The 26,325-nt window shown below is 40.6% G+C and overlaps 1 protein-coding gene across 1 annotated transcript; it reads right to left on the bottom strand.

Moving 5' to 3' along the window:
• Window positions 1–10,514: 10,514 nt before the first annotated feature.
• Window positions 10,515–26,241, bottom strand: LOC136750473 (vesicle transport protein GOT1B). The gene is made up of 5 exons (XM_066705620.1): window positions 26,082–26,241; window positions 25,027–25,118; window positions 13,457–13,635; window positions 12,862–12,943; window positions 10,515–11,546 (listed from the first exon to the last, which is right to left on the bottom strand). Exons 1-5 carry the CDS (start codon window positions 26,104–26,106, stop codon window positions 11,508–11,510), a joined length of 417 nt encoding a protein of 138 aa, XP_066561717.1. The 5' UTR covers window positions 26,107–26,241; the 3' UTR covers window positions 10,515–11,507.
• Between the last annotated feature and the right edge of the window lie 84 nt (window positions 26,242–26,325).

Genomic DNA, 26,325 nt, shown 5'->3' with positions numbered 1-26,325 from the left:
CTTATAAACGGTCGGGTGGGTGAATCCGAAGGGAACCCCTGTCAGTCCTTGTGATAAAAAGATTTGTAATCCCTTCCCGTGGGAAAGCGCAGTCTGTCAGTCATTCGGTGGAGTTGATTGAACGCTGCAAAGCCCAGAGCCAATAACCCGGTGTGCCTGTGAGTCACTTACAGGTTGATCGACACGATCACAATATTTCTTGCGCTCCAGCCCCCACCCTCACCAGCAACCGACGGTCTTTTAGTGCTTGATGTTGTGTTTCAGTCGATAGCCTTTGATGTTATCCTATTAAACAATCAATTGCATATTCGTGATGAGATGCAATTGAATTCAAAATCATCAAAACCAATCGTGTCGGTCTTCCATCATCCAAAAAAACCAAATTTTAAGACTGTCTGTAGTGTGACAGATCTGAAAGGGGGTGGGGGGGGAGCTGTTACTGTACATCCTAAAGTTCTCTATTGGGAAGAAACATATTAAACGTCTATAATTTATACAGTATAACATTGGATCTTGGATAACATCTCTTGAATGGGTTTATTTTTATACATTAATACCACATTTGACCAGGGGTGGCAGACTCCGGTCCTGGGGAGCCGCAGTGTCTGCTGTATTTTTTGCAACAGGAGCTCCCAGTTAGTTAATTAATGTGAGTATTTACTCAGGTAGGCTTATCTAAAACTTTTTATTATTATTTTGATAGCCGCTACCTTACATTGAACCCACCCCTTACAAAAATGAAATATATTGCTATATATTTTAAAATATGTGTTTTGACATATAAATATATTTAAAAATATATTGCCATACTTACCATATATGTAGCCTTCATAGAAAAATAGATTGTAGAGTATGCCACAGATAAAATGTATTTCCTGGTATATTATACAATATATTATACTGTAATATATTGTGCTTGCTGTTGCCCTAAGAGCAAGTAATAGATAAACCATTCAAATAAGACAAAGTCATAAATTTGGGTTAATGTTAGAATATTTACTTTGTTAATAAACTGTATTATTACAGTACAATTAAACATTTGTTAATTAATGTATATATATATATATATATATATATATATATATATATATATATATATATATATATATATATATATATTAAGACATTATAGCTTACAGAGAACATTTTGCACCTGTACATACCAATAAAATATTTTTGTAGCATTACTAATCTAATATATATAGAATAATTTAATGTAATAATTTTTTTATATATATATTTATATATATATTTAATCTGTATTTTATATGTACCACAGAAATTGAAACAATATTATTTTGCCATCTATAAAAATTCATTCAGTCAGTCACATTGACTTTTCATTTTAGAAATATATAAACAATATAAACCTATAGGATCACCCAAAAAGTATATGATACACACATTTCAATTGAAAGTTATGTGGCTTCCAACCTGGATCCCATAGCTATAATGAATTGACATTTCAATTGTGTTGTTTCAGAACTATTTCACTAATGGTTATAACAAAGTTAATCAGTGTTAAAGTCTGTTACCAACATCCATTCTTCCTCAGATTATACCTGTTTGAAACTGGTAGAGGTCTGCCATGTAAATGAAAGCATTATAACAAAGGCAAATGATATCATGAGAATATTTTACAAAGATCTTGAACAAATAATCCTGGACAGCAAATAACTCTTCAGCCTATTTCTGATGTCTACTACAATTGTGAATATATATATATATATATATATATATATATATATATATATATATACAGCTCTGGAAAAAATTAAGAGACCACTCCAAGTTCAGAAATCAATGTTAAGTCTCTTAATTTTTTCCAGAGCTGTATATAATCCCATAGTCTTTAACAAATCACATTTCACAACCAGGGATAATCTATAAACTGTAACGTAATGTAATGATACGGCTTTTTGTTTGCCATATCGTTGTTAGACTTCACCACTAACTGCAGCAATGATGGAGAGGATGCAGGGTAAACCACAACAGGAACTTTTATTGAACACAATCTGCTGGAGTGACTTCACCAACACTGTCCACTACCCCCTCTCTCACTCTGCACACTCTCCTAACTTCTACCCACCGACACCAGCGTGCGGGAACTGGGCACCCCTATTTATGTCCTCTGGCCCTGTGGCTGTCTCCTCCAATCACGGTGCCTCCTGTGTTGCCGCGCAGGGCCAACCTTTAACCCCGGAACTAACCCCGCTAAACAGCTAACATGCACCAAACGGCCCATCCCCCAACACACAGAACCCGACAAACACACACACACACACACACATATACACGAACATGCACCCCCCCCCCAGATCGCTACAATATACACTCACCTAAAGGATTATTAGGAACACCTGTTCAATTTCTCATTAATGCAATTATCTAACCAACCAATCACATGGCAGTTGCTTCAATGCATTTAGGGGTGTGGTCCTGGTCAAACTCCAAACTGAATGTCTGAATGGGAAAGAAAGGTGATTTAAGCAATTTTGAGCGTGGCATGGTTACTGGTGCCAGACGGGCCGGTCTGAGTATTTCACAATCTGCTCAGTTACTGGGATTTTCACGTACAACCATTTCTAGGGTTTACAAAGAATGGTGTGAAAAGGGAAAAACATCCAGTATGCGGCAGTCCTGTGGGCGAAAATGCCTTGTTGATGCTAGAGGTCAGAGGAGAATGGGCCGACTGATTCAAGCTGATAGAAGAGCAACTTTGACTGAAATAACCACTCGTTACAACCGAGGTATGCAGCAAAGCATTTGTGAAGCCACAACACGTACAACCTTGAGGCGGATGGGCTACAACAGCAGAAGACCCCACCGGGTACCACTCATCTCCACTACAAATAGGAAAAAGAGGCTACAATTTGCACAAGCTCACCAAAATTGGACAGTTGAAGACTGTAAAAATGTTGCCTGGTCTGATGAGTCTCGATTTCTGTTGAGTCATTCAGATGGTAGAGTCAGAATTTGGCGTAAACAGAATGAGAACATGGATCCATCATGCCTTGTTACCACTGTGCAGGCTGGTGGTGGTGGTGTAATGGTGTGGGGGATGTTTTCTTGGCACACTTTAGGCCCCTTAGTGCCAATTGGGCATCGTTTAAATGCCACGGCCTACCTGAGCATTGTTTCTGACCATGTCCATCCCTTTATGACCACCATGTACCCATCCTCTGATGGCTACTTCCAGCAGGATAATGCACCATGTCACAAAGGTCGAATCATTTCAAATTGGTTTCTTGAACATGACAATGAGTTCACTGTACTAAACTGGCCCCCACAGTCACCAGATCTCAACCCAATAGAGCATCTTTGGGATGTGGTGGAACGGGAGCTTCGTGCCCTGGATGTGCATCCCACAAATCTCCATCAACTGCAAGATGCTATCCTATCAATATGGGCCAACATTTCTAAAGAATGCTTTCAGCACCTTGTTGAATCAATGCCACGTAGAATTAAGGCAGTTCTGAAGGCGAAAGGGGGTCAAACACAGTATTAGTATGGTGTTCCTAATAATCCTTTAGGTGAGTGTATATGACATCATCCAGGGGGGCCATGGTGAAATTGGAGCCACAGTCTCTGGTGCCATTGAGCAACAACCGCATTACCAATGAGGCTTCAATGAGGCTGCAGGACGCTATAATATATATTCGTCAATATGAGAATTTGCTGGCAACACCACAAACATATATTTTTGAATAGGCAAGTCAATAACAACACATTTCTGCTTAAGTAATTAAAAACTGATAATGGTTTAACGACGGTATGGTTGTTTGTGAGATGATCTTTGGCTAGTGGTGGAAAATTGTATTTTTAAACTTTCTGTAGACTTAAACCTTTTAAATACTAATTTGTGGGCTTTGGAGATCTAAGCTAAGACATCTTTATATTGTGTATTTCCTTACATGGTTTAAAAAGCACTAACATACAGCAGTGCACAACCTTTTCAAGTCACAACTACATAACATTAACATTTTGTGACCCACACCAACCTCTTCTGTCCACCCACAGCATTATAAACTTTAAATGAAACAAGGTTTAAATTTTAACAAGGGTGTACAGAGCTGTTTAATTTTGGTAGGATTTATTTATTCTTTTAATATTCAACATTTATTTTGTGTGTCTCAAAATTCGATGGCAGATCTGAAATAAGAACATTTCACAGTGATGCAGTGTAGTCACAGATGTAAAAGAAAGTATCACAGATCAGACTAATGATTCTGAATTTTGTTTAGGTATTAGGATCATGAATTGCCATACCTGCATTAACTGAACATTTGGATGTGTAAGTAAAAGTTTCAGAAAAAATTGAAAATATGACCAAGCTAAACTTAAATTAGGAATGCAGATGAAGGTTTGAATGTGATGTTACATTTAGGTTAATTATAAGATAATAAATAATAAATACATTTTGAAATCAAATGAGGGTCACATTCTGGTCTGAGCTACGGTTAGTGTTAGTGTGTCCCCAGCAAAATCAGGTTTTTGTTAAGGTTTGGGTTGCTTTTCTACGGACTTGATTCAATTGGGTATGGATTTGTATGGGCCTAGCTAGAACTTTTGCTGTTGGCTAGGGTTGGGTTTCAGGCTGTTCTTTGACCTGAACATATTGCAGGTAAAATACTACTGTAATGCAGTGGGTTAGTGAAAGATCTCATCTCATCAGGGTTTGGGTTAGAGTCCTCAGTATAAGCAGACTTTCATTAAGGTTAGGGTAGATTTCCTACTGACTTAACTCAACTGGATGTAGGATCACAACTCAGATCAAAACAAAATATTCGAACAGTATTTTGAGCTTCATCCTTTGACTTTGATGACACTGAAGACACTTCCTGTAGTCTTTTATAAGGTTCTAGCATTTCTCCTGATGCATGTTTGACCACTTCTCCTGGCAGAAGATCTCCAGCTTCCTCAGATTTCTTGGTTTTCATTTGTGAACTGCTCTTTTGAGTTCAAACCTCAGTCTGATTTAGGTCTGGAGATTGTGAAGGCCATTCAAGAACATTGATTTTGTGTTCACTTCATAATTTCTATGTAAATTTGGATTCATGCTTTGGATCATTATCATGCTAGAATGTCAATTTTTAAGTAGCTTGAGCTTCTTAGCAGAAGAAACCTGGTTTATGGCCCAAATGTCCTGGTACATGCTTAAATCCATATTTTCCTCAAGTCTAACAATTGCACCAGGACCAGAAGATGTAAACCAACCCAAAGGCAAAACAGAACTGCCTCCATATTTCACAGAGGGGATGATGTTCTTCTCAACACGAGCTTCAACTTTTGACCACTAAACTGACATGCTGGTGAGTGTCACTGAGATGTAGTTTTTGTGTTGTGTTGTCAGAAGTGGCTCCCAACTAATGGAGGCCAATAAGCTTGTCTCCATTTTTCGACAGCTCTCTGACTTTGACCATGACCATGAATTCTACTAATGGATTGCTTCTGTGTGCAACCTCCTTTAATAACCCGTGCAAACTGGTGACCTTTGGAAGCTTCTATTACAGTTCCAGAAGCTTCCTATTGACTTCTGGGCAACAGAAGGTTGATGCAGGATTATTTTTGTAAGATTTAAATGTGAATAAATGTGATTTTTGTCTGTTTGGAAAAATGTAATTATTTGTAAAACATATGATGTTGCTCTGTGCAGTGTTCTTAGTTAATTTTACGTACTCTATTTTAATTTATTAGAGCAAATAAATATTGCACACTTGCATTTCTTCTCTAAAATCACAAAAGAACATAAGAAAGTTTACAACTGAGAGGAGGCCATTCGACCCATCATGCTTGTTTGGTGTCCATTAGTAACTAAGTGATCCAAGGATCCTATCCAGTCTATTTTTAAATGTTCCCACATTTTCAGCTTCAACCACATCGTTTGAGAGTTTGTTCCAGATTGTGACGACTCTCTGTGTGAAGAAGTGTCTCCTGTTTTCTGTCTTGAATGCCTTGAAGCCCAATTTCCATTTGTGTCCCCGGGTCCATATGTTCCTGCTGATCTGGAAAAGCTCCTTTGGTTCGATGTGGTTGATGCCTTTCATGATTTTGAAGACTTGAATCAAGTCCCCACGTAGTCTCCTCTGTTCCAGGGTGAAAAGGTTCAGTTCCCTCAGTCTCTCAGTAGGACATTCCCTTCAAACCTGGAATAAATCTGGTTGCTCTCCTCTGAACTGCCTCTAGTGTGGAGCCCAGAACTGTACTCAGTATCCAGATGAGGTCTAACTAGTGCATTGTACAGTCTTAACATTACTTCCCTTGTTTTAAATTCTACACTTTTGACAATATAGCCTAGCATTTTGTTTGCCTTTTTAATTGCTTCACCACATTGTTTGGATAGGGAGAGTGAGGAGTCCACATAGACTCCTAGATCTTTCTCATTCTTTGCTTCTTCTAGTTCTATTCCTCCCATAGTGTAATTATAGTGGACATTTTTACCTGCATGTAATACCTTTCACTTGTCCACATTGAAGTTCATCAAGTGTCGGCCCACAATTGAATATTAACTAAGTCCCTTTGAATAACCTGTGCTGCTGAGATTGTATCTGCCGAGCCACCTATTTTAGTATCATCTGCAAATTTGACAAGTTTGCTAACTATCCCAGAGTCCATATCATTAATATAGATTAGAAAAAGCAAAGGCCCTAGTACTGATCCCTGAGGAACTCCACTAACAACCTCACTCCAGTTAGAAGTAACTCCTCTAATTGACACCCTCTGTTTCCTATACATCAAACCGTTCATAATCCATCTACTTACATTACCCTGAATGCCTACAGCTTCCAATTTGAGGATCAGTCTTTGGTGTGGAACCTTATCAAAAGCTTTTTGGAAATCTAAGTATATCATATCATATGCTTTCACATGATCTACAGCTGTAGTTGCATGTTCAAAGAACCCCAATAAATTAATAAGACATGATCTGCCTCATCTAAACCCATGTTGACCATTTCCAAGAATATGGTTTTCATTGATATGCTCCTCCATTTTGTGTCTAATAATTTTTTTCAAACATTTTACAAGTGATGCAGGTGAGACTGATTGGTCTGTAATTTCCTGGCTCAGTTTTGTCCCCTTTCTTGTGGATTGGTATGACGTCTTCCAGTCAGTTGGCTAATCCCTTGTTCTAAGTGTAATTTGGAATATTTTTGTTAGCGGCCTTGTTGGAATGAAAATCTAGGGCGCTACATAATTTCAACTGTAAAAATATGTATAAATATGGAGAAGTGTACAGAATAAAGTACCAGTGTCCAATTTAGTACCAATGTCCTGGGTCCTAGCTGACCCATTTTATTAATATTGTTCAGCAACAATACACTTAAAATGTAGTAAGAAAACCCATTCTCCTTAATTTGTATTTTTAATTGAAGGGAGTTGGGGGTATCCTGCTGAAGATTTTTCTTTATTTTTTTAAGTGATCACTGTTTCTCAGGAGTGATGTCAAGGCTGGCATTTTCACACGAAGGCTACAATTTCCAAAAGTAGCTTGTGGTAAGTAATCAATGAACAAGTTACACCAGAGAATTCCACAAATCACCCCCCAATGTGCTTATCAACAAAATAATAATAATAACACAGAGTAATTCCCTGTTGAGTGCAACAGTTATTATAATTAGTTGTAATTAATTTACAGTGGTGAAAATTAATTCCTATTGAATCATAATGTATCCATTTATATTTTCATAGCACAATCAGGCAGCTTCCTTTGAGGTCACATGACAATTAACAACAAGTATATGAATCCATGTTTTCTTCTTTTTTTAAGCAAATAAAAGCTGCAGAAACTATTATTGTAACATGGCTATAGTGTTCTAATACATTTTCTTAATATTAAAATATGATTAGAGAAGTTTGATTCTTGACAATTGATTCTATACATCTGGTTTCTTGTATGTTATCAATTGCAGAATTTAGTCAGCCTCAACTAAATGGCTGATGGTATGTTTGTATGCAAGACAACTTTCACTGATAATGGAATTGGAATGCAATTGGTAAGGTCAGCACCCTTTTCTGTTGTCCACTCTTTAGCAATTCCAAAGAGGATTAGACAAAATCTTGTAGGATTATTACATTTATGTACCCTTAGTGTCAACTAAGAGATCCTCATCTTAATAATTGCAGCCAGGACGTGCACTCCAGTACATCACAGTTTTCACTTGTATTGGATTGTGAATGTTCCTAAGTGGATTACATTGTTTCAGAAGTGACTTCGGGACATTGCTAATGCCATTACAGAGAATGTGTCATTTCCCATGAGCCAGGTGACGGCTGCAGACACCAAAATTATTTCATGAGTTCTATGTTGATTCAATTAACAGTTAAGTTTCTTTTCACTGATTTAATTCCGCATTCAAAGTAAAGCAAACACTGGGTCTTTAATAATCATAGCCAGATCATATATTATTTTTTAAAGAGTCATACTTTCAATTGTAGTTTGATGCATTATTCAGGATATGTGTCTTTAATTAGTACTTCACACAGTCTTGCAGGAATGAAACTTTTTCTTCCCTGGAAGAAGTGTCCACCTTTTAATCTATACAGAACCCTTTTAGTCAAATATACACTCGCCTAAAGGATTATAAGGAACACCATACTAATACTGTGTTTGACCCCCTTTCGCCTTCAGAACTGCCTTAATTGTACGTGGCATTGATTCAACAAGGTGCTGAAAGCATTCTTTAGAAATGTTGGCCCATATTGATAGGATAGCATCTTGCAGTTGATGGAGATTTGTGGGATGCACATCCAGGGCACGAAGCTCCCGTTCCACCACATCCCAAAGATGCTCTATTGGGTTGAGATCTGATGACTGTGGGGGCCAGTTTAGTACAGTGAACTCATTGTCATGTTTAAGAAACCAATTTGAAATGATTCGACCTTTGTGACATGGTGCATTATCCTGCTGGAAGTAGCCATCAGAGGATGGGTACATGGTGGTCATAAAGGGATGGACATGGTCAGAAACAATGCTCAGGTAGGCCGTGGCATTTAAACGATGCCCAATTGGCACTAAGGGGCCTAAAGTGTGCCAAGAAAACATCCCCCACACCATTACACCACCACCACCAGCCTGCACAGTGGTAACAAGGCATGATGGATCCATGTTCTCATTCTGTTTACGCCAAATTCTGACTCTACCATCTGAATGTCTCAACAGAAATCGAGACTCATCAGACCAGGCAACATTTTTCCAGTCTTCAACTGTCCAATTTTGGTGAGCTTGTGCAAATTGTAGCCTCTTTTTCCTATTTGTAGTGGAGATGAGTGGTACCCGGTGGGGTCTTCTGCTGTTGTAGCCCATCCGCCTCAAGGTTGTACGTGTTGTGGCTTCACAAATGCTTTGCTGCATACCTCGGTTGTAACGAGTGGTTATTTCAGTCAAAGTTGCTCTTCTATCAGCTTGAATCAGTCGGCCCATTCTCCTCTGACCTCTAGCATCAACAAGGCATTTTCGCCCACAGGACTGCCGCATACTGGATGTTTTTCCCTTTTCACACCATTCTTTGTAAACCCTAGAAATGGTTGTGCGTGAAAATCCCAGTAACTGAGCAGATTGTGAAATACTCAGACCGGCCCGTCTGGCACCAACAACCATGCCACGCTCAAAATTGCTTAAATCACCTTTCTTTCCCATTCAGACATTCAGTTTGGAGTTCAGGAGATTGTCTTGACCAGCACCACACCCCTAAATGCATTGAAGCAACTGCCATGTGATTGGTTGGTTAGATAATTGCATTAATGAGAAATTGAACAGGTGTTCCTAATAATCCTTTAGGTGAGTGTAAATTACCACTCCCATCAAGTACGCCCTGTCATTTGTTTACTTCCAGCTTCCAGCTTTTTGTGCGTCTGTGTAGAAGTTGGCCCATAGAATGCTGTTCAAGGTTATTTCCTCACGGCTTCGTTCAGAATAATGCATGTGAAAAGACCAGTGGCAGAAATGAAAGATGTCAAGGGCAGAGGCTAAGACGCAGACCAACCCGAGGAATCTCCAAACTCCTGGAATGGCTGAAAAGATTAGAGATGGACTGATTTACACCGCAGTGTATTCAAGAATCGACCCATTACCAGGATTGAAAAGGAAAATATCACAGCTGTGAAACTCCTCACTGCATTATCAATAAACTTGTCTAATGCTGGCTAATACTCCTTTCTGTTTAAAGTAAAAGAGCAAAAAGGAAATATACCCATGTCTCTCCAAGATGCAAATTCTACATGCGTAATCAATGTTCTCAACATGTTTAATAGACTAAATACTGTGAAAAGTAGAACGTTTCAATCCCTTTCTGTAGATACATTTTGTTACTAAAACTGTGGAGATGCCTCCATCCAGCAGTGATGGATTGTACCAGAGGGCATTTGTCATTTGTATTCCCCCATATGGTTTCTGAAAGATTTGATATACATGGCATACATGGTTAAACCTTATTATTCTGAATGACCCATTGTGAAGAACATTTTGCTGCCCCGTTATTTTTAAAGCAAACAAAAAGGCAATTCTTCTCTGATGCTTCCTTCTCAGGCCACAGTAGTGTTTATTGGGATTGTCTTAAAAAACACATAACAAGTTTCGTATTTCAAATGTGTATTTACAAAAGTTTCTTACAGCAAAACATTATACTTTGTTAAATTGTTGTTGATTTTTGTCTTCAATACTTTACACAGGTAAAAGTGACTGAAAAATTTTACTTTTAAAAATAATATAATGCAGTCCAACCTCCTTACGCCACTAGATACATTGAAGGTTCTAATACAAAGGAGTATTTTTTTTTTTTTTCTTTCATTCATTTTTTTTTTGGCCTTTTAGTTTTCCAGAACAAAACTAAACAAAAAAAAAACAAAACTAAATAAAATATAAATTTCTTTTACAGCACTTAAGCTTTCTCCAAAGGAAAGCAAACGTCCAGGCACATTAATGTAGCACAGCCGATTATCTTTGTAACAGAACCCACAATGCCATTATCTCCAAATGAAAGCTTGGTACAACGGCATAAAGTGAAATGGTTGACGGAAGCTTTCAGAAACTGCATTCCGAGGAACTTCTAACTCATAGGATCAGCCTGGTACATTTAATTCTTTCAGAGACTATATCTTCCACAAAAAATGTATGTTTAGAAAGGACACATATAGCAAAGGATCTTGTAACAGTATACACTGTCTGCGCATTGTGCTATTTAAGCTCCATTAAAGTAACTATGTCCCCCTGATTATTTGAGACTGGAGAACTTCCACCCGCTGCACTACAAAAGCTGACACGATGTAGTCTTTCCCGGCTTCTTCTTGATTTTTGCAACATGGATCAAAGAAGAAATAAATAAAGCAGATTTGATTTGTTTTAAAAATTGAAAACAAAGGTAAAATATATTTCCTGGATTTACCTCATTAGTAACATCAGACAGGGTAAAGTGGGGGGTAAAGTAACTTTAGGAAACCCTTATAAATATAATAAAGCGATTAAAAAAAAAAAAAAAAAAAAAAAAAAAAAAAAAAACTTGAAGTCACTGTTATACCATGTTGTTGCTCTCTCCAACTTTATCCACAAACTGTGAAAAGAAGAAAAACGGGAAGGGAAATGTGGTTAGACAATGATCTTGACCTTTCGGCTATACACATACCTACACACACACACACACACAAAAAACAATGCATTGGTAAAAATAACCTATTGCAGAAACCAAAACAAAGAAATCTAGGAGAGGAGAGAGCAGAATGATTCAGAAGCAGCTTTGTTTCAAAGATGCACTGACACAACTGTTTAAGGTTCTCTTTCTGACTTGAATACAGAAAAAATTAAAAAAAAAAAAATCATGACAGAAATCAAGTGCATTTACAAAGAAGAATGCTTGTTTGGGTGACTTCATTCCAGTAGGGAACTTCAGAAGAAAATAATGAAAAGAAAAAAAAAGTTCTAGAAAACATCCTAAGTTAAAATGTACAATGGTTTAATGCATCTCCTCTTAAACAACTATTGGAAAATAACTAGCTGAGGGCATCATGCAGACAAAAGTTCAGTGATAAAATTTACTGATAAAATCACAAAGAAAGCTATTCATTGCACAATGGCAAGGTTTTTACTCTTAACTCCATAAAATATTGTATCTGTTTTCATCAGATACTGCACAGATGATAAATGTGGTAATAAGGGTAGCATTTCCCTCTCTCACTAAGCTTTCAGTTTTCTTTTGCCATTATTAAGCCAACACCCAGCTTTGTAGGAAACCATGGGGTATCCTTAGTACAGCAAGAGCAATATGATTGCACCATTTTAAATACAATTCATGCTATGAAACAGAATTACGATTATAATTAAGAAACTGAGAATTAACAATGGTTCAACAAAGTAGGTATATTTTCATTAATACTGATGAAAGAGAATTAACAACCCTGATACATTATTTTATTTCTATTAACTACTAACACACATAGTGGAAAAATTTAATTTAAAAAAATGATCTTATGAAATTTAGCACTACTTTTAACATGTTAACATGAAATAGTCCAAAAGTCACAACTACTGTGTATTTTATTCACCGATGGAGGGTACTGGAAATGCATGCAATATAGAAAACCTAATGAAAGATGAACAGTGACTGACCATTACCGCAGACTCTTCTCAGCCTTAGGTAGGCTTTAAAAAAATATTACAAAAGCACATTTACCTTAAAGAAAGAAACATTTGCACTTCAATAAAGAATAACCCTATTGCAATGATGACACCAATTTGACAAAGCGTCAGATATTGTTTCCTCCAAACAACATATTTGCTACTTTTGGCACTTTTACGTATTACACACTGTCTATCTGTAAATGTCCAAATATATAATACAGGCTGACTAACTTACAGTTAGAGACACTTACCCCTCTGATTCCTGGCAAATTCAATAATGATCCAAGAACTGGAATTCTTCTGATGAACCCAACAGCCACAGGAAAGAACCCCCTTAAACACAATGAAGAGAAACCATATGCTTTACAATTAGTACAATTAGCTGAATTTGCACGATACATATTTTAGCCTAGTTCTGTCCTTTTATTTCATTTTCAGACTTATCCACACATAAGAATTGACATACACCAATACTAGGTGTTCTGTGGAGGTTCAGAGATGGTCATTAAGAATATACACAAAAAATAAGATAATTGAAATGCCAGGGAAGACTGACTTTCCTCAAGTTGGGTGGATGAAAGATAGGTTTAAATGTGTCTTTCTGTTGAAGACACACAATAAATAATTATGCACTGATAACTTGGACAATGTGTGACAGGGATCTGCCTGTGAGACCAAAATCACACACCCAAGGGTTACAGTCATTGTAAAGCTAGGTTTTGGATTCTGATTTTGATTAACCATGCACATTGTATGGTACACTGTTGCTCGCCCCCTTCCCCTCAAGCTTTCCAGAAAAAACAAAACGTGCCACACCAACTGCAATAATTCCACATCTGTTCTCACCGGAACAAAAGGAAGAATCCATAGATCTCCAGCACCATCCCAACCATGGGCCAGCCAATCAGCACAATGAACACACCACCCAGGAAGAAGCCAGTAGCTTTCATCTTGTGTTTCTGGAAGAAGAACCTAAAGGTCCTCTCCAGTCCGATGACAAAGGACAGGCCTGCCACAAACAAGATCTAGAGACCAAGAGAGACAGATTTAGAGAGAGATTTACAGAACAAGCCAGAGGAATCACACCTTCACTTCACTCCTTAGAGGATTTTCTAAACATCAACATAATTTCTCAGTTTGGATGTGAATTTGCTGGAGCAGCTCCATTCAAACACAGACCTATGAAAGTCTTTGCAACCTCCCAGGCAGGCAGGGTGCACTGCAGGGGGATCAGGGTCTTGGAGCAGAGAGAAGTGGCAGAACATGCAAGTCAGGATCCCGCAAAGGTCACCCAAGCTACAGTTCACAGAAATACTAAACGGTTATGATGGAGAATGTGAAAACGAGATTTTAAATATATCAACAACATAATCAATATTTTTAATATTAAATAATATGAATAATAGCCTAGTTGTTTATAATTGATAATTACATAGTCATAGGTCCTCATAAGAGAGGAACAATTATATAGGCCCTATGTACAAGACACGTGCACTACTGTTGACGCTGTTTGAAGTTACATGGTTTACAGATTGAAGCATCTTCATACAATTTAAGAAATCGGTTTACTCCACAAGTTAACCTTTCCATGAATATTCCCTTTCTTCAAGGCAAACAAACACTCAGCTTTGAGAGAAAATAAAATGTTTACACACAAGCTGTGAATTTAAGAAAAGATCTGAAGATGTCTTTTACCTCTTGAGTATTTCTGTAGGCCTTTATGATTCATGCAACATTCCCATAATGAAACACAGTGTCAAGGTAACAAATCAACATTTAATGAAGGGGCAGATTGCCATTGGCTTTCTGCCCTGTAACCTCGGACATTGACAAACACACTGCAGGTGACTGTTTCTCAGCTGAATCTGATGGTAGGTTGGATTATATCAATAATCATGACTGTCCATTAAAAAGAGACTGCAATACTGGGGTCAGTTTGAATTCATCAGTTACCGTTTTATATCTAGAGTCCTGGGATATACATAGTGAGTCTGCTGGTGTTCTCTTTGCTCTCTCTGCATGATTAAACTACAGATAATTAAAACCAATTGCACACAAGTTAACAGCGAAGTTAACAGTGCCAGTAAATGCCTAGGCCCATTTTTCCAAGAGGAAAAACATGTAGATGATCAGACAACACCTGCTGGTGACCTCTCACATGTGTGATGTGAGAAATATGTTTGTAACACTTCATGACTGTAAATGTCTTCACCTTCCCATTGGGCCCTACATTTTGTACACCTTTTAACAAATTGTAATTCATTCGTTCTCCTGCTGGTAGCTCTGTAGACACTGCAATACAACTAAAACAAGTAATAAACGAAGATATTAACACAAAGCTCTGACTAAGTAAAAAAGGGAAACAATTAGGCTTTTTATGTGCTGCCATTAAATAAATTGCCACAATTTAAAGAAAGGATGCAGAAAAGCACTTTTAAACACAAAATCTCTTTTGAAATAGGATAACATCAAAATAAATGTTAAACATCAAATAAAGCAATAAAATACGTTTCTAGGTGGTTTGCACAAGTTTACATTTTAATGTATAAAAAATACATGTAATTATGGACTCATTAGTATAAAAATAAAATATAAATCAAATTATCCATTAAGCTTTTAATATGTGGTTCTGCTTATCATTGTTTATAGATTTAAAATATATTTAATTTGAATGAATAGTAAATTGCACTATTTGGCAGTGAGTTACTTTGTGTTGTATGTTATGAACAGAGTAGGAAAATATAGGTGATTACCATTGACAGCAGTGCACTTACAGTGAGGGAAAGAAGTATCTGATCCCCTGCTGATTTTGTACGTTTGCCCACTGACAAAGAAATGATCAGTCTATAATTTTAATGGTAGGTGTATTTTAACAGTCAGAGACAGAATAACAACAAAAAAATCCAGAAAAACATTTTTCAAAAAAGTTATAAATTGATTTGCATGTTAATGAGGGAAATAAGTATTTGATCCCCTATCAATCAGCAAGATTTCTTGCTCCCAGGTGTCTTTCATACAGGTAACGAGCTGAGATTAGGAGCACTCTCTTAAAGGGACTGCTCCTAATCTCAGCTCGTTACCTGTATAAAAGACACCTGTCCACAGAAGCAATCAATCAATCACATTCCAAACTCTCCACCATGGCCAAGAGCAAAGAGCTGTCCAAGGATGTCAGGGACAAGATTGTAGACCTACACAAGGCTGGAATGGGCTACGAGACCATCGCCAAGCAGCTTGGTGAGAAGGTGACAACAGTCGGTGCGATTATTCGCAAATGGAAGAAATACAAAATAACTGTCAGTCTCCCTCGGTCTGGGGCTCCATGCAAGATCTCACCTTGTGGAGTTTTAATGATCATGAGAACGGTGAGGAATCAGCCCAGAACTACACGGGAGGATCTTGTTAATGATCTCAAGGCAGCTGGGACCATAGTCACCAAGAAACAATTGGTAACACACTACGCCGTGAAGGACTGAAATCCTGCAGCGCCCGCAAGGCCCCCTGCTCAAGAAAGCACATGTACAGGCCCGTCTGAAGTTTGCCAATGAACATCTGAATGATTCAGAGGAGAACTGGGTGAAAATCGAGCTCTTTGGCATCAACTCAACTCGCCGTGTTTGGAGGAGGAGGAATGACCCCAAGAACACTATCCCCACCGTCAAACATGGAGGTGGAAACATTATGCTTTGGGGGTGTTTTTCTGCTAAGGGGACAGGACAACTGCACCGCATCAAAGGGATGATGGATGGGGCCATGTACCGTTAAGTCTTGGGTGAAAACCTCCTTCCCTCAGCCAGGGCATTGAAAAGGGGTCGTGGATGGGTATTCCAGCATGACAATGACCCAAAACACACAGCCAAGGTAACAAAGGAGTGGCTCAAGAAGAAGCACATTAAGGTCCTGGAGTGGCCTAGCCAGGGCAACACAGCACATGAGGAAGAGAGTGTGGAGAAGTGAGCAGCACTGAGCTTCCTGTATCCTGGAGATGTCTTGATAGCGACACATGCACAAGCACTAACATTGCTCGGCAAAAGAAATGCAATCCCCAGATTAACTTTGTCTGAAGCTGAAAGCCTTTGCATGACCAAATCTTGAATAGCTCACTGCCACACTGCTCCAACTTCTACTGAATTTGAATCTATGTGTTAACTGAATTTTCTGCTGCATTCTGTATTTTGTTGTTACACCACTTTACAATATATTTTTGCACTTTGTATTGTGCTTATATTTTGTAAGTCGACCTGGATAAGGGTGTCTCCTAATAAATAAATAATAATAATAATAATAATAATAATAATAATAATAATAATAATAATAATTGATTTTTCTTTTAATACATGTAATTGAAGTTGCCTAGGGAAAAGACATTAGCCACATGAAGTAATAACAGGATAAGAAGGAAATGCAAAACAACACATGAAAGCAGATTCCCTTTCAAATCGAAAGACAGCCATTACCTAATGGGAAGAGCCTTCTGACCTGCCAATCATTGAAAGTATGTACCAAAGCTGCCCAACAGGGCAAAAGTCTGCTCCTGACTGCAGCTCCCTGCCATTTCTTTCTTTCACCTTGCCAGTGATTGTGCTTTATTGTGTTTTCGCTTGCGATCACCTTAAAGTTTTGAGAAGTGTGCTCACCTGCTCTTCGGAGTTAGGTTAAATTTTTGCTAATCCTCTACGGAGTGTTATTATCCAATTTTTTGTCCCTCCGGAGCTCAGACTACGGTCTTTTTAATTACTATTGCTTCACTTTGGAGGTAAGTGTGCAGTGGGAGTCTCGCTCAGAGCCAGCCTCGGTCCCTCCACTGAGATTTGTTGCACAATTTTACCTCCTGTACCATCCATTTTTCTTTTACAGATTCGAGTGGCGTAAGGACAGGAAAGAGGAAGGAGACTACTCTGCTGGAGCAGCTTCCCCACGGCTGGTCAGCTGATGTTCCGCTCTATCTTCTCCGGACTGTCTCAACCTCTATCGGCAGACTTTAAACTACTTGACATGTCGAGAACGGCTCTCGACAAACCAACACTGTCGACCTCAACCAACATGTCGACCTCGACCGACCTTGTTGATACCTCGACCTTTCTGTAGATATCGACCAACTCTCTCGATCCCTTGACCTCTCTGTCAACATCGATCTCGGAATTCCAGCCCTCATCCATCCCTTGACGACCTTGACCAACTTTGTCGACCACTTTTTTATTATTATTATTTTTTTATTATTTTATTTTTTATTTCTTGGCAGACGCCCTTATCCAGGTCCTACATCCTGGACGGTGAAAGCTAAATGCTGTCAAGATGTAGGGTCACAGTCAAGGGCTACGGGAAAGGGAGCAAGGAGGAAAACAATCAAGAACGCCAGAAGCATAATAAAAACTGTGAAGTGATATCTAGCAGGGATAGAGGACTAATATTACAAGTACTGTTGGAAAAGATGCGTCTTGACCACATCCGTCGACCTTCGTGTCACTCTTATCGAACTCGACGTCATCGCATCGACCCTCTCTCGACCTCTGGACACCCGTGTCGATCTCTTGGACCTCGACATTGAGGGGGACAGTATCAGCACTGAGGATCTGCCACACTGCGCAACTTTTAGGGAGGCCACACGCTGCAAGAGAGCCAGGAACTCCCCGGCGAGCTCGGCTCCATGCAGACCCCCTGCAAGTGTTTCTCCACAAACGCAGAACAGGCTGCAATCGTCTTCCTCCTGGGCTTCACCAGTGAGGGTGCAGTCTATCTCCCCTTCTCCACCTCCTCGCAGGCGCTCTCCCAGAAGGAGAGCGTGCTCCCCCAGACGATGGTCCCCGAGAGCGAGACGCTCCTGCTCCAGGTCATCCAGACGCTCCACTCAGTGGACTCCTCCACACCACAAAAGACAGGAGGGATTGCTACACTGCTCAGGCAGTTCAGGGAAATCAGACATAGGCTGGACTCCCAGCAGCAGTTGCTAAACACTGTGTGGGCGTGACTTCCACCGGAAGAGGACGCACACCTGGCCCCTCAGCTTTCCCACCTGGATAGGGTCCAGGCTGGTGCAGGCGAATGCGCTATTAGGCAATTAGGACGCTATTAGGACGCCTGAGGGAGCGCCAGTCTATGGCAGATGTGGAGGAGATGTAGCTGGTGAATGCCTACATGACGTACTTGCTACAAGAAGGGGTGAAGGCCATGGGGAGGTCCCTTGCCGCTTTGGTAGCAGCCAGACGCCATCTGTGGTTGACGCAGGCTAAACTCTAGGACAAGGAGAAGTCTGTCCTCCTTGACGCTCCCATCACCCCAGGTCAGACGTTCGGTGAGATGGTGGACCTCTCCATCAAACGGTTGGCAAAGGCAAAGGAAAAAGCGTCCAAATATACAGATCTCCAACAGGCTAGACGACAGCCACAGCAGCGCCCAACAGGCTGTGGCCGAGGCAGGGAAAGCCTGAACCTAGGCAAGTGGTCCACAGCCTGAGCATTGCCGCAGAAGCCAGCCACAGGCGAAAGAGAAGAACAGGCTCTCCAGCTGAAAGCCTAAGGGCAAGGGAGACACCAGAGGACCGGACTCGACCAATGGCAAGCCTGCATCCAGGACTCTTGACCCACTAATACGCCCTCCAATACCACTCTGGCCCCCCCTTCAGGAGAGGATTCGCCAGGAAGGAGCTCAAGTTCTCCTGATCTCCCCCCGGTGGCTGAGACAATTGTGGTTCGCGACGCTGGCATGGAGACGGGAAATCTGCATCCACACTGAAAGTTTATTTGGCTGCCATCTCAGCATGGCAAGATAAGATGGACAATGTCTCACCCGGAGCACATTTCCTTGTGATCCAGTTTCTGAAAGGTGCAAGACACTTGAGATAACAAATAAAGGACACAATTCCAGCCTGGGACTTGGAATTAGTGCTGAAAGAACTGAGCGGTGCTCCCTTTGAGCCCATCTCCACCACGGAGCTCCGCTTCCTCTAGCTCAAGGTAGCTTTCCTTGTAGCAATAACATCGGCAAGGAGAATTAGTGAATTTCATGTCTTATATGTGGATAAAGCCTGTCTAATCTTCTCGGGAAACAACAACAGAGTCACTCTCAGGACGAACCCGGCCTTCCTGCCCAAGGTCGTGTCGGCGTTCCATATAAACCAACCTGTTGTCCTGGAGTCTTTCCATCCCCCTCCACATACATCGGATGAGGACTACAGACTACATACACTTTGCCCTGTACAGCGTTTGCCACTGGACACTCAGGCAAGCCAGCAGAGGAGTCGCCTATCTCAGCCCAGTTAAGTATGTTTTTTTCGTGTATATCTCTTAGCTAAACTAGAGGACATCAATTGTTTACGTGGTTAATTGTTTAGCTAAGAGTTCGCTATATTTTGCACCTCTATTATACTAACGACAGTCAGTGTTTGTTAGTAAATTAGCAACTGACTTAACACACTTTGTCCTTAGATTGACACACAGTTTCTGTAAATCAGAAGCATTGTAGGCTGTTATTATTTAGTATTGTTGAGAGGTAATTGTTCAGTGTAACTGCGTGTGTCTGGCATGGTCTTTATCTGTATTCAGATTTATAGCGGCCATTAATTGTGCTATTAGCAGTCCTGCCTGGGAGGGATTGTACCATCATGACAGCCTTGTGTCAATCAATGCAACGCAGGTGTGTACTGTCCTAATTAGCTACAGGTGGAGTATTTAACAGCCCCCTGGACCTCTGCGCCAGCAGCCTCAGTGACTGCCTTCTAAAGGGCCACGCTTACAAAGGGCAGGGATTTTAGTTGTGGGACTCCAGCGAGAAGACTGCAAGGAGACGCTGCACAGCAGCAGCAAGAAGCCATGACAATCTCTCCGATTCCTGTCCTGTTCTCCTTCCACACCTGCATGCCATTGTCTCCCTAATCCCTCTAATGTCATCTCCCTGCCTCTCTCCTCCTCCTATCTATTCCACTCTCCAGAGGCCTGTGGAACTGCCACTCAGCCTCCAACAAGGCCGACTTCATCACCGTCTTCGCCTCCCACCAATCTCTCGATTTCCTCGCTCTCACCAAGACATGGAACTCCCCTGAGAACTCAACCACCCCTGCTGCCCCATCCTCTCCATTTGTCCTGTCCCACTCCCCCCATTTTCCCTGGCAGGGAGGAGGAACAGGGCTCCTGCTTTCCCCTTCTCTGTCCCACCATTTCTCTCCTCTATCACGACTAACAGTTTTGAATTCCACGCAGTGGACCTCACCTCTCCCTCTCACCTCTTCCTTCTAGTTCTCTACCATCCTCCCGGTCCACTTGCCTCCTTCCTGGATGAATTTGACTTTCTTCTCTCCTCCCTCTCTGTCCTCACCTACCATCCTCTTGGGAGACTTCAACATCCACCTCTCCAACCCCTGCCAGATTTCTTCCTCTCCTTCACTCCTTTAACTTCTCTCTCTCTCCCCCCACTCACAGGGCAGGGTGCCAGCTAAACCTCATCTTCTCTAGAGGCTGCTCCCCGTGACACCCATGAACATCTCAGACCACCATTTAATCTCCTTCTCCCAGCTCCCAGCTGCCCTCGAACTCTACCGCTCTCTACTGTCCACATTCTCCTCCTCACTCACCTCAGCCAAGAAGTCTTACTTCCAATCACTCTTTGAATCCACTGTCAACAACCCCCGCAAACTCTTCTCCACCTTCTCCTCCCTTGTCTCTCACTGCAGATCTTGCCTCCTTCTTCTCCTCTAAGATCACAGACATCCGCAAGCTCTTCAACAGTCCCCCCTCCTCTCACATCACACCTAGGCCCCCACCAACCAAGCTTCCTTTTCTTCATTCTCAACTTTCTCGGACTCTGAACTTTCCTCTCTCCTCCTAGGTCACAATCCTACAACGTGTCCTGGACCCTCTGCCCACTCATCTCCTCCAAGCGACTGCTCCTGATCTACTCCCCTTCATCTCCTCACTCCTCAACTCTTCACTCATCTCTGGCTGTTTCCCCTCTGCTTTTAAACAAGCTGCTGTCATCCCACTCCTCAAGAAACCTACCCTTAACCCCATCTCTCCTCAGAACTACCACCCTGTCTCCCTACTCCCCTTCCTCTCAAAGACCCTCAAACGTGCTGTTCACCGTCAGCTCTCTGCATTTCTTTACCATCACTCAATCCTGTATCCTCTGTAATCCAGCTTCTGCACAGCTCTCTCCACTGAGACGGCTCTCCTGACAATCACTGACTCCCTCAACTGTGCTCAGGCAGCTTCCCTCTCCTCACTCCTCATCCTCCTTGATCTCTCTGCAGCATTTGACACCATTGATCACTCCATCCTCCTCTCCTGCCTCGCTGACCTTGGAATCTCTGGAACTGCTCTCACCTGGTTCTCCTCCTAGCTCAATAAACTATGACATGGCGAGGTTCCTCATCCAACCCCCAACCTCTCCTTACAGGCGTACCCCATGGCTCCGTCCTGGGTCCCCTCCTGTTCTCTCTCTACACTTGCTCCCTGGGCCCCCTCATCGCATACGATGGTTTTTCCTAGCACTTCTACGCAGATGATGCCCAGATCTTCCTGTCTTTTACCTCTTCTGACCCTCTCATTCCCTCTCGCATCTCTTCCTGTTTGTCTGCTATCTCCACCTGGATGCACTCGCACCACCTCAAGCTCAACTTCTCCAAATCGGATCTCCTCTTTTGTCCCCCCTCTTCCTCACCTTCTGCTGATCAATTAATCTGAATCCCCTTGAAATCTACAAGTCTCCCCTTCTTCTTCCGCTAAGAACTTAGGAGTCACCCTCGATCCTGCGCTCTCCTACACTCAACACATCAACATGCTGACACGCACCTGCAAATTCTTCCTGAGCAACATACGTCGAATCCGACCCTTCCTCACCAACTACTCGACTTGGCTGCTCATTCAGTCCCTGGTCCTCTCCTGCCTGGACTACTGCAACTCCCTCCTGGCCGGCCTGCCTGCAACTACTACTCGCCTGCTCCAGCTCATCCAGAAATCTGCGGCTCGTCTGGTATTCTCTCTGCCCCGATTCGCACACGCTACTCCACTGCTCCGCTCTCTCCACTGGCTCCCGATAGCGGCACACATTCAGTTCAAGACTTTGACCCTCACCTACCACTGTCTCGACCACACTGCACCAAGCTACTTTCAGTCACTCGTCTCTCCATACATCCCCTCCAGACCACTGCGATCTTCCGGTGCAAGAAGACTAACTCTGCCTCCTCTCCACTCCCCTTCCTCCAGAGCCGCTCCTTCTCATCCCTGGCCCCTAAGTGGTGGAATGACCTTCCCACTGAAGTCAAAACAGCAGAGTCCTTGACCTCCTTCCGGCGCTTATTCAAAACACATCTTTTCAGACAGTACTTGTAATTTAGTCATTTACTCTCCTGTAAGATAGCAATTATACAACATTTTATCATCCTACTTGCCTTGCATTAGTAGTACTCGAATTGTTTATTTTGATTTCCCCTATGCTCCCTTTCACTTGGCCCTTGACTGTGAACTAACATCTTGTCCGCTCTCATCAGCTCTTGAAATCTAGATGTAAGACCTAATATATTGTATACACTTGTGTAAATTGGAATTTGCAAAATGCATCATGCTTTGAATTGCACTGTATTATGTGAATTGGAATTTGTCATGTTTTATGCCTTGAACTGCACTCTATTTTTGCACTTTGTATTGCGCTTATATTTTGTAAGTCGCCCTGAATAAGGGCTTCTGCTAAGAAATAAATATTAATAATAATAATGTCCGTCTTTCTTTTTCAGGGAACCGGGGTTATGATAATAACCTATCGTTATAGGACATATATAAATAAACAAAAAAAAACAATTCCAACATAAAAAGTGGGCAGGGAATTTCTGACCTACACCTACACCAGAGCAGAGGATAAATCAATAAAAAAATTCTGTAAGTTAGCTTTGTTTATAATCATGTCCTTTGTTCATTAACTGCACAAGACAGGTAATCAATCTCAGGGAAGTCATGCTTTTGACAACAGTTTATTTCAGCACCTTGTCTTGACCTTCCTCAGCTAGGTCAATTCTATAGGACTGATTTATCAAGTTATCAAGAGCTGGGGTGAGTCTGTTTGACGGCATGAATGACCCCTCTCCCACTCACAATCTCTCCTGGTCATTCACAATAAACCTTGTCTACCTTAGAAAAAAGCAGGAACTTAAAAGCTTTAACGTCTACCTGCCTGCAATATTTAGATCACTGATCTATACATATATGGATAGCGAGCACCAATGTTAAGTGATAGACAGTGAAAACACCGGAAGATTGTTTTTCACCATCTTGCCACAACCAAAACAAAGACACTCCATACTGTGCTATGCGTTGATTCCACTGATCTTTATCTGTTATTTTTAGCAAAACAACACAGAATCACTGTAACTTCACTCTGAAATACACAATGAAGTAAAGAAAGACCCTAAAACCCAGATGGATATGTGTGTATATCAATGCATGTCTCTATGTGTAAATATCTCATGTGCTGGAGTAGAGATTATATTCATTTGAATGAACCTTGTGGTCTGTACTTCGTGGACGGTGTTCAATATATGAATAGTGTAAACCTGTTTCAACACATCTACATCTGGATAATGGTTATTTTAATAAAAGTAGAAATGTGTTATATGCATGTATTTTCTAAACTTTATTGTGCATGTATTTATTTCTCCACAGATGAAAATAACTATATGGGGAGAAAAACTGTTGCATACACGCAAGAAAGAAAGAAATAAGCAGATGAGCCTGTCTATCTTTCTTGATGTCAACCTAGCAAAAGAAGGAATTTTGGTCGTATTTAGATTGGTTTCTGCTTGGATGAAGAAAACTTTAGGCTAGCTCTCTCGAGGAACAACCAATCAACTATATGGTATGTTTCTGCCTTTTTATAGTGTGGTCTTGCAAATGAATATACTTCATATTGTTGAATAAACATTAATTTTAAGGTGTTTTTATTATTTACGATAAGTCTACATGATATAGGATCATTTTATTTTTCAACAGCTTATGAGATATCTGTTATTAAACAGGTATTCAACTACTGACTCAGTGAGGGGGCAGTTATTTGGGTGTGGTAAGATGGTTCATACTGGCTTCATCTCCAGCACCAATATGTGCTGGCATTATCCATATATATCAGCGGTCAAGACAAATGCTTCAAAAGCTGTTCAGAAGTATTGGATGTCCACAAAGCACAAAGATGTCAAGGAATTAACACATCATTCTAGTATTCAATGATACAGCTTTTGATAATTGCTTGTCTGGAATGTTTCTGGAGCATAATCCAAACTGGATTCGTTTTTTGTTTTTTTTTCTCAAACAGACCTGAAAACACTTATTTTAAAAGTGGATTCTGCTCACTTTTCGTTTTTTTTTTTTTTTTTACACAATAAAATGCACAGAACTCAAAATAAATAAATAAAAAAACATGCAAAACTAAGCACTTACATTTCCTATAGCTAGGAGAGCTTTGTCAAAGAACAGGATCATTCCGAAAAACAGGAAAAACACACCAAAGCCTGTTAGTCCCATTCCGATTTCTGGGAAAAGAAAAAGAAATAACCAAAAAATAAATACATACAATGAGTGGACATTTGTTTATATATCTAGACTCTCTCACTAGTTTCTTTCAAACCACAGCAGTAGAATCTACAATATCTATTAAATTTAATGTTTTTAGGTTCCTAAAACGTCTGGAATTCCATTTCAGATTTGAGATTCATAAGAATTAATATGATGCAGCAATTTGATTATAATATTTCATGCAATATTGTTTTTCAAATCAGGCATCCCTTCGTTTGGAATAGAGGGGCTGCCAAAGCAAATGAGAGACTAGAAACTACACGTTGGCTCTCCATGCTGACAGTCATCTGTATTTAACCATCTGTACAATTTATTTGTAAGCAGTAATACAGAAATCGTAATGCAGAAATATATTATGATATACATATATAATGTGATATAATACAGCTAAAATTGGGAGATGACTGGCTGGAATCTATATTTAATATTTTCTTGTCACGAAACACAAATGATTCAATACTAGGAACCTGAATTCAGTAAACGAAACCTTTACACTATTGCCCATTGTTTGTCATAATCATAACCCACGTACACATGCAGATAACTCGACTGATGTGTGTGCAGTCATTTAGTTTCAAACCATTTGGACGAGTTTCTTAAATAATCCGCCCGTGGATTCTATTCGTGAGCTGCTCTCCAAGCGCAGAGGCTAATGTTCAGATTTTTATTTGACATTACAATCAATCATATAACCAGAGACCTATCAGAAACCATCTGCCGACAAATCAAAAATGTATTTTTCTAAATGATGCACAGAACCGGGGACCCGGTAGGGTACGGAGCAAAAAAGGCCTAAGAACTCCATTCATTCGGATGCAAGATAAACACAAATCTCGGGGATCGATTGCTCTCTTTTGCACACCTCTGTAGACAGATAACAGGCACAGATCGCGCCGAGGCATAAAACGTAATGCTCTTACTCTGTGAATCCGTTAGGGAGATCATTTTTGCAGTAGTGGATTGACCAAAAACTACACAGGCAACAACTGTCCACACTTAAAGAAAGCCCAACTCTCTTCCGAAAGCAGCTTGCTGTTGTTGCAGCCGCCACGTCTTCCGGAACCACACACTCACGCAGCAACCCGAGCAGACATTGGTCCACCATAAGCAGGCCAATCAGCTACAACTTTACACACTGTCAACGGATATGAAACTGAGTACGCA

Source organism: Amia ocellicauda, chromosome 5, assembly GCF_036373705.1.
Source record: "Amia ocellicauda isolate fAmiCal2 chromosome 5, fAmiCal2.hap1, whole genome shotgun sequence".
NCBI classification, from domain to species: Eukaryota; Metazoa; Chordata; class Actinopteri; order Amiiformes; family Amiidae; genus Amia; species Amia ocellicauda.
Note: the sequence above shows the minus strand (reverse complement) of the source record. Positions and strands in the feature narration are given on the sequence as shown.

What these genes read in the sequence shown, in the direction of transcription:
- LOC136750473 (XM_066705620.1), bottom strand. Translation starts at nt 26,106, where the DNA reads ATGATCTCCCTAACGGATTCACAGA. An exon ending in CTCTCCTAGCTATAGGAAAT is followed by an intron (nt 13,636 to 25,026) that starts GTAAGTGCTTAG and finishes CTTGGTCTCTAG; the next exon opens with ATCTTGTTTGTGGCAGGCCT. An exon ending in ATTTGCCAGGAATCAGAGGG is followed by an intron (nt 11,547 to 12,861) that starts GTAAGTGTCTCT and finishes TTCTTTTCACAG; the next exon opens with TTTGTGGATAAAGTTGGAGA.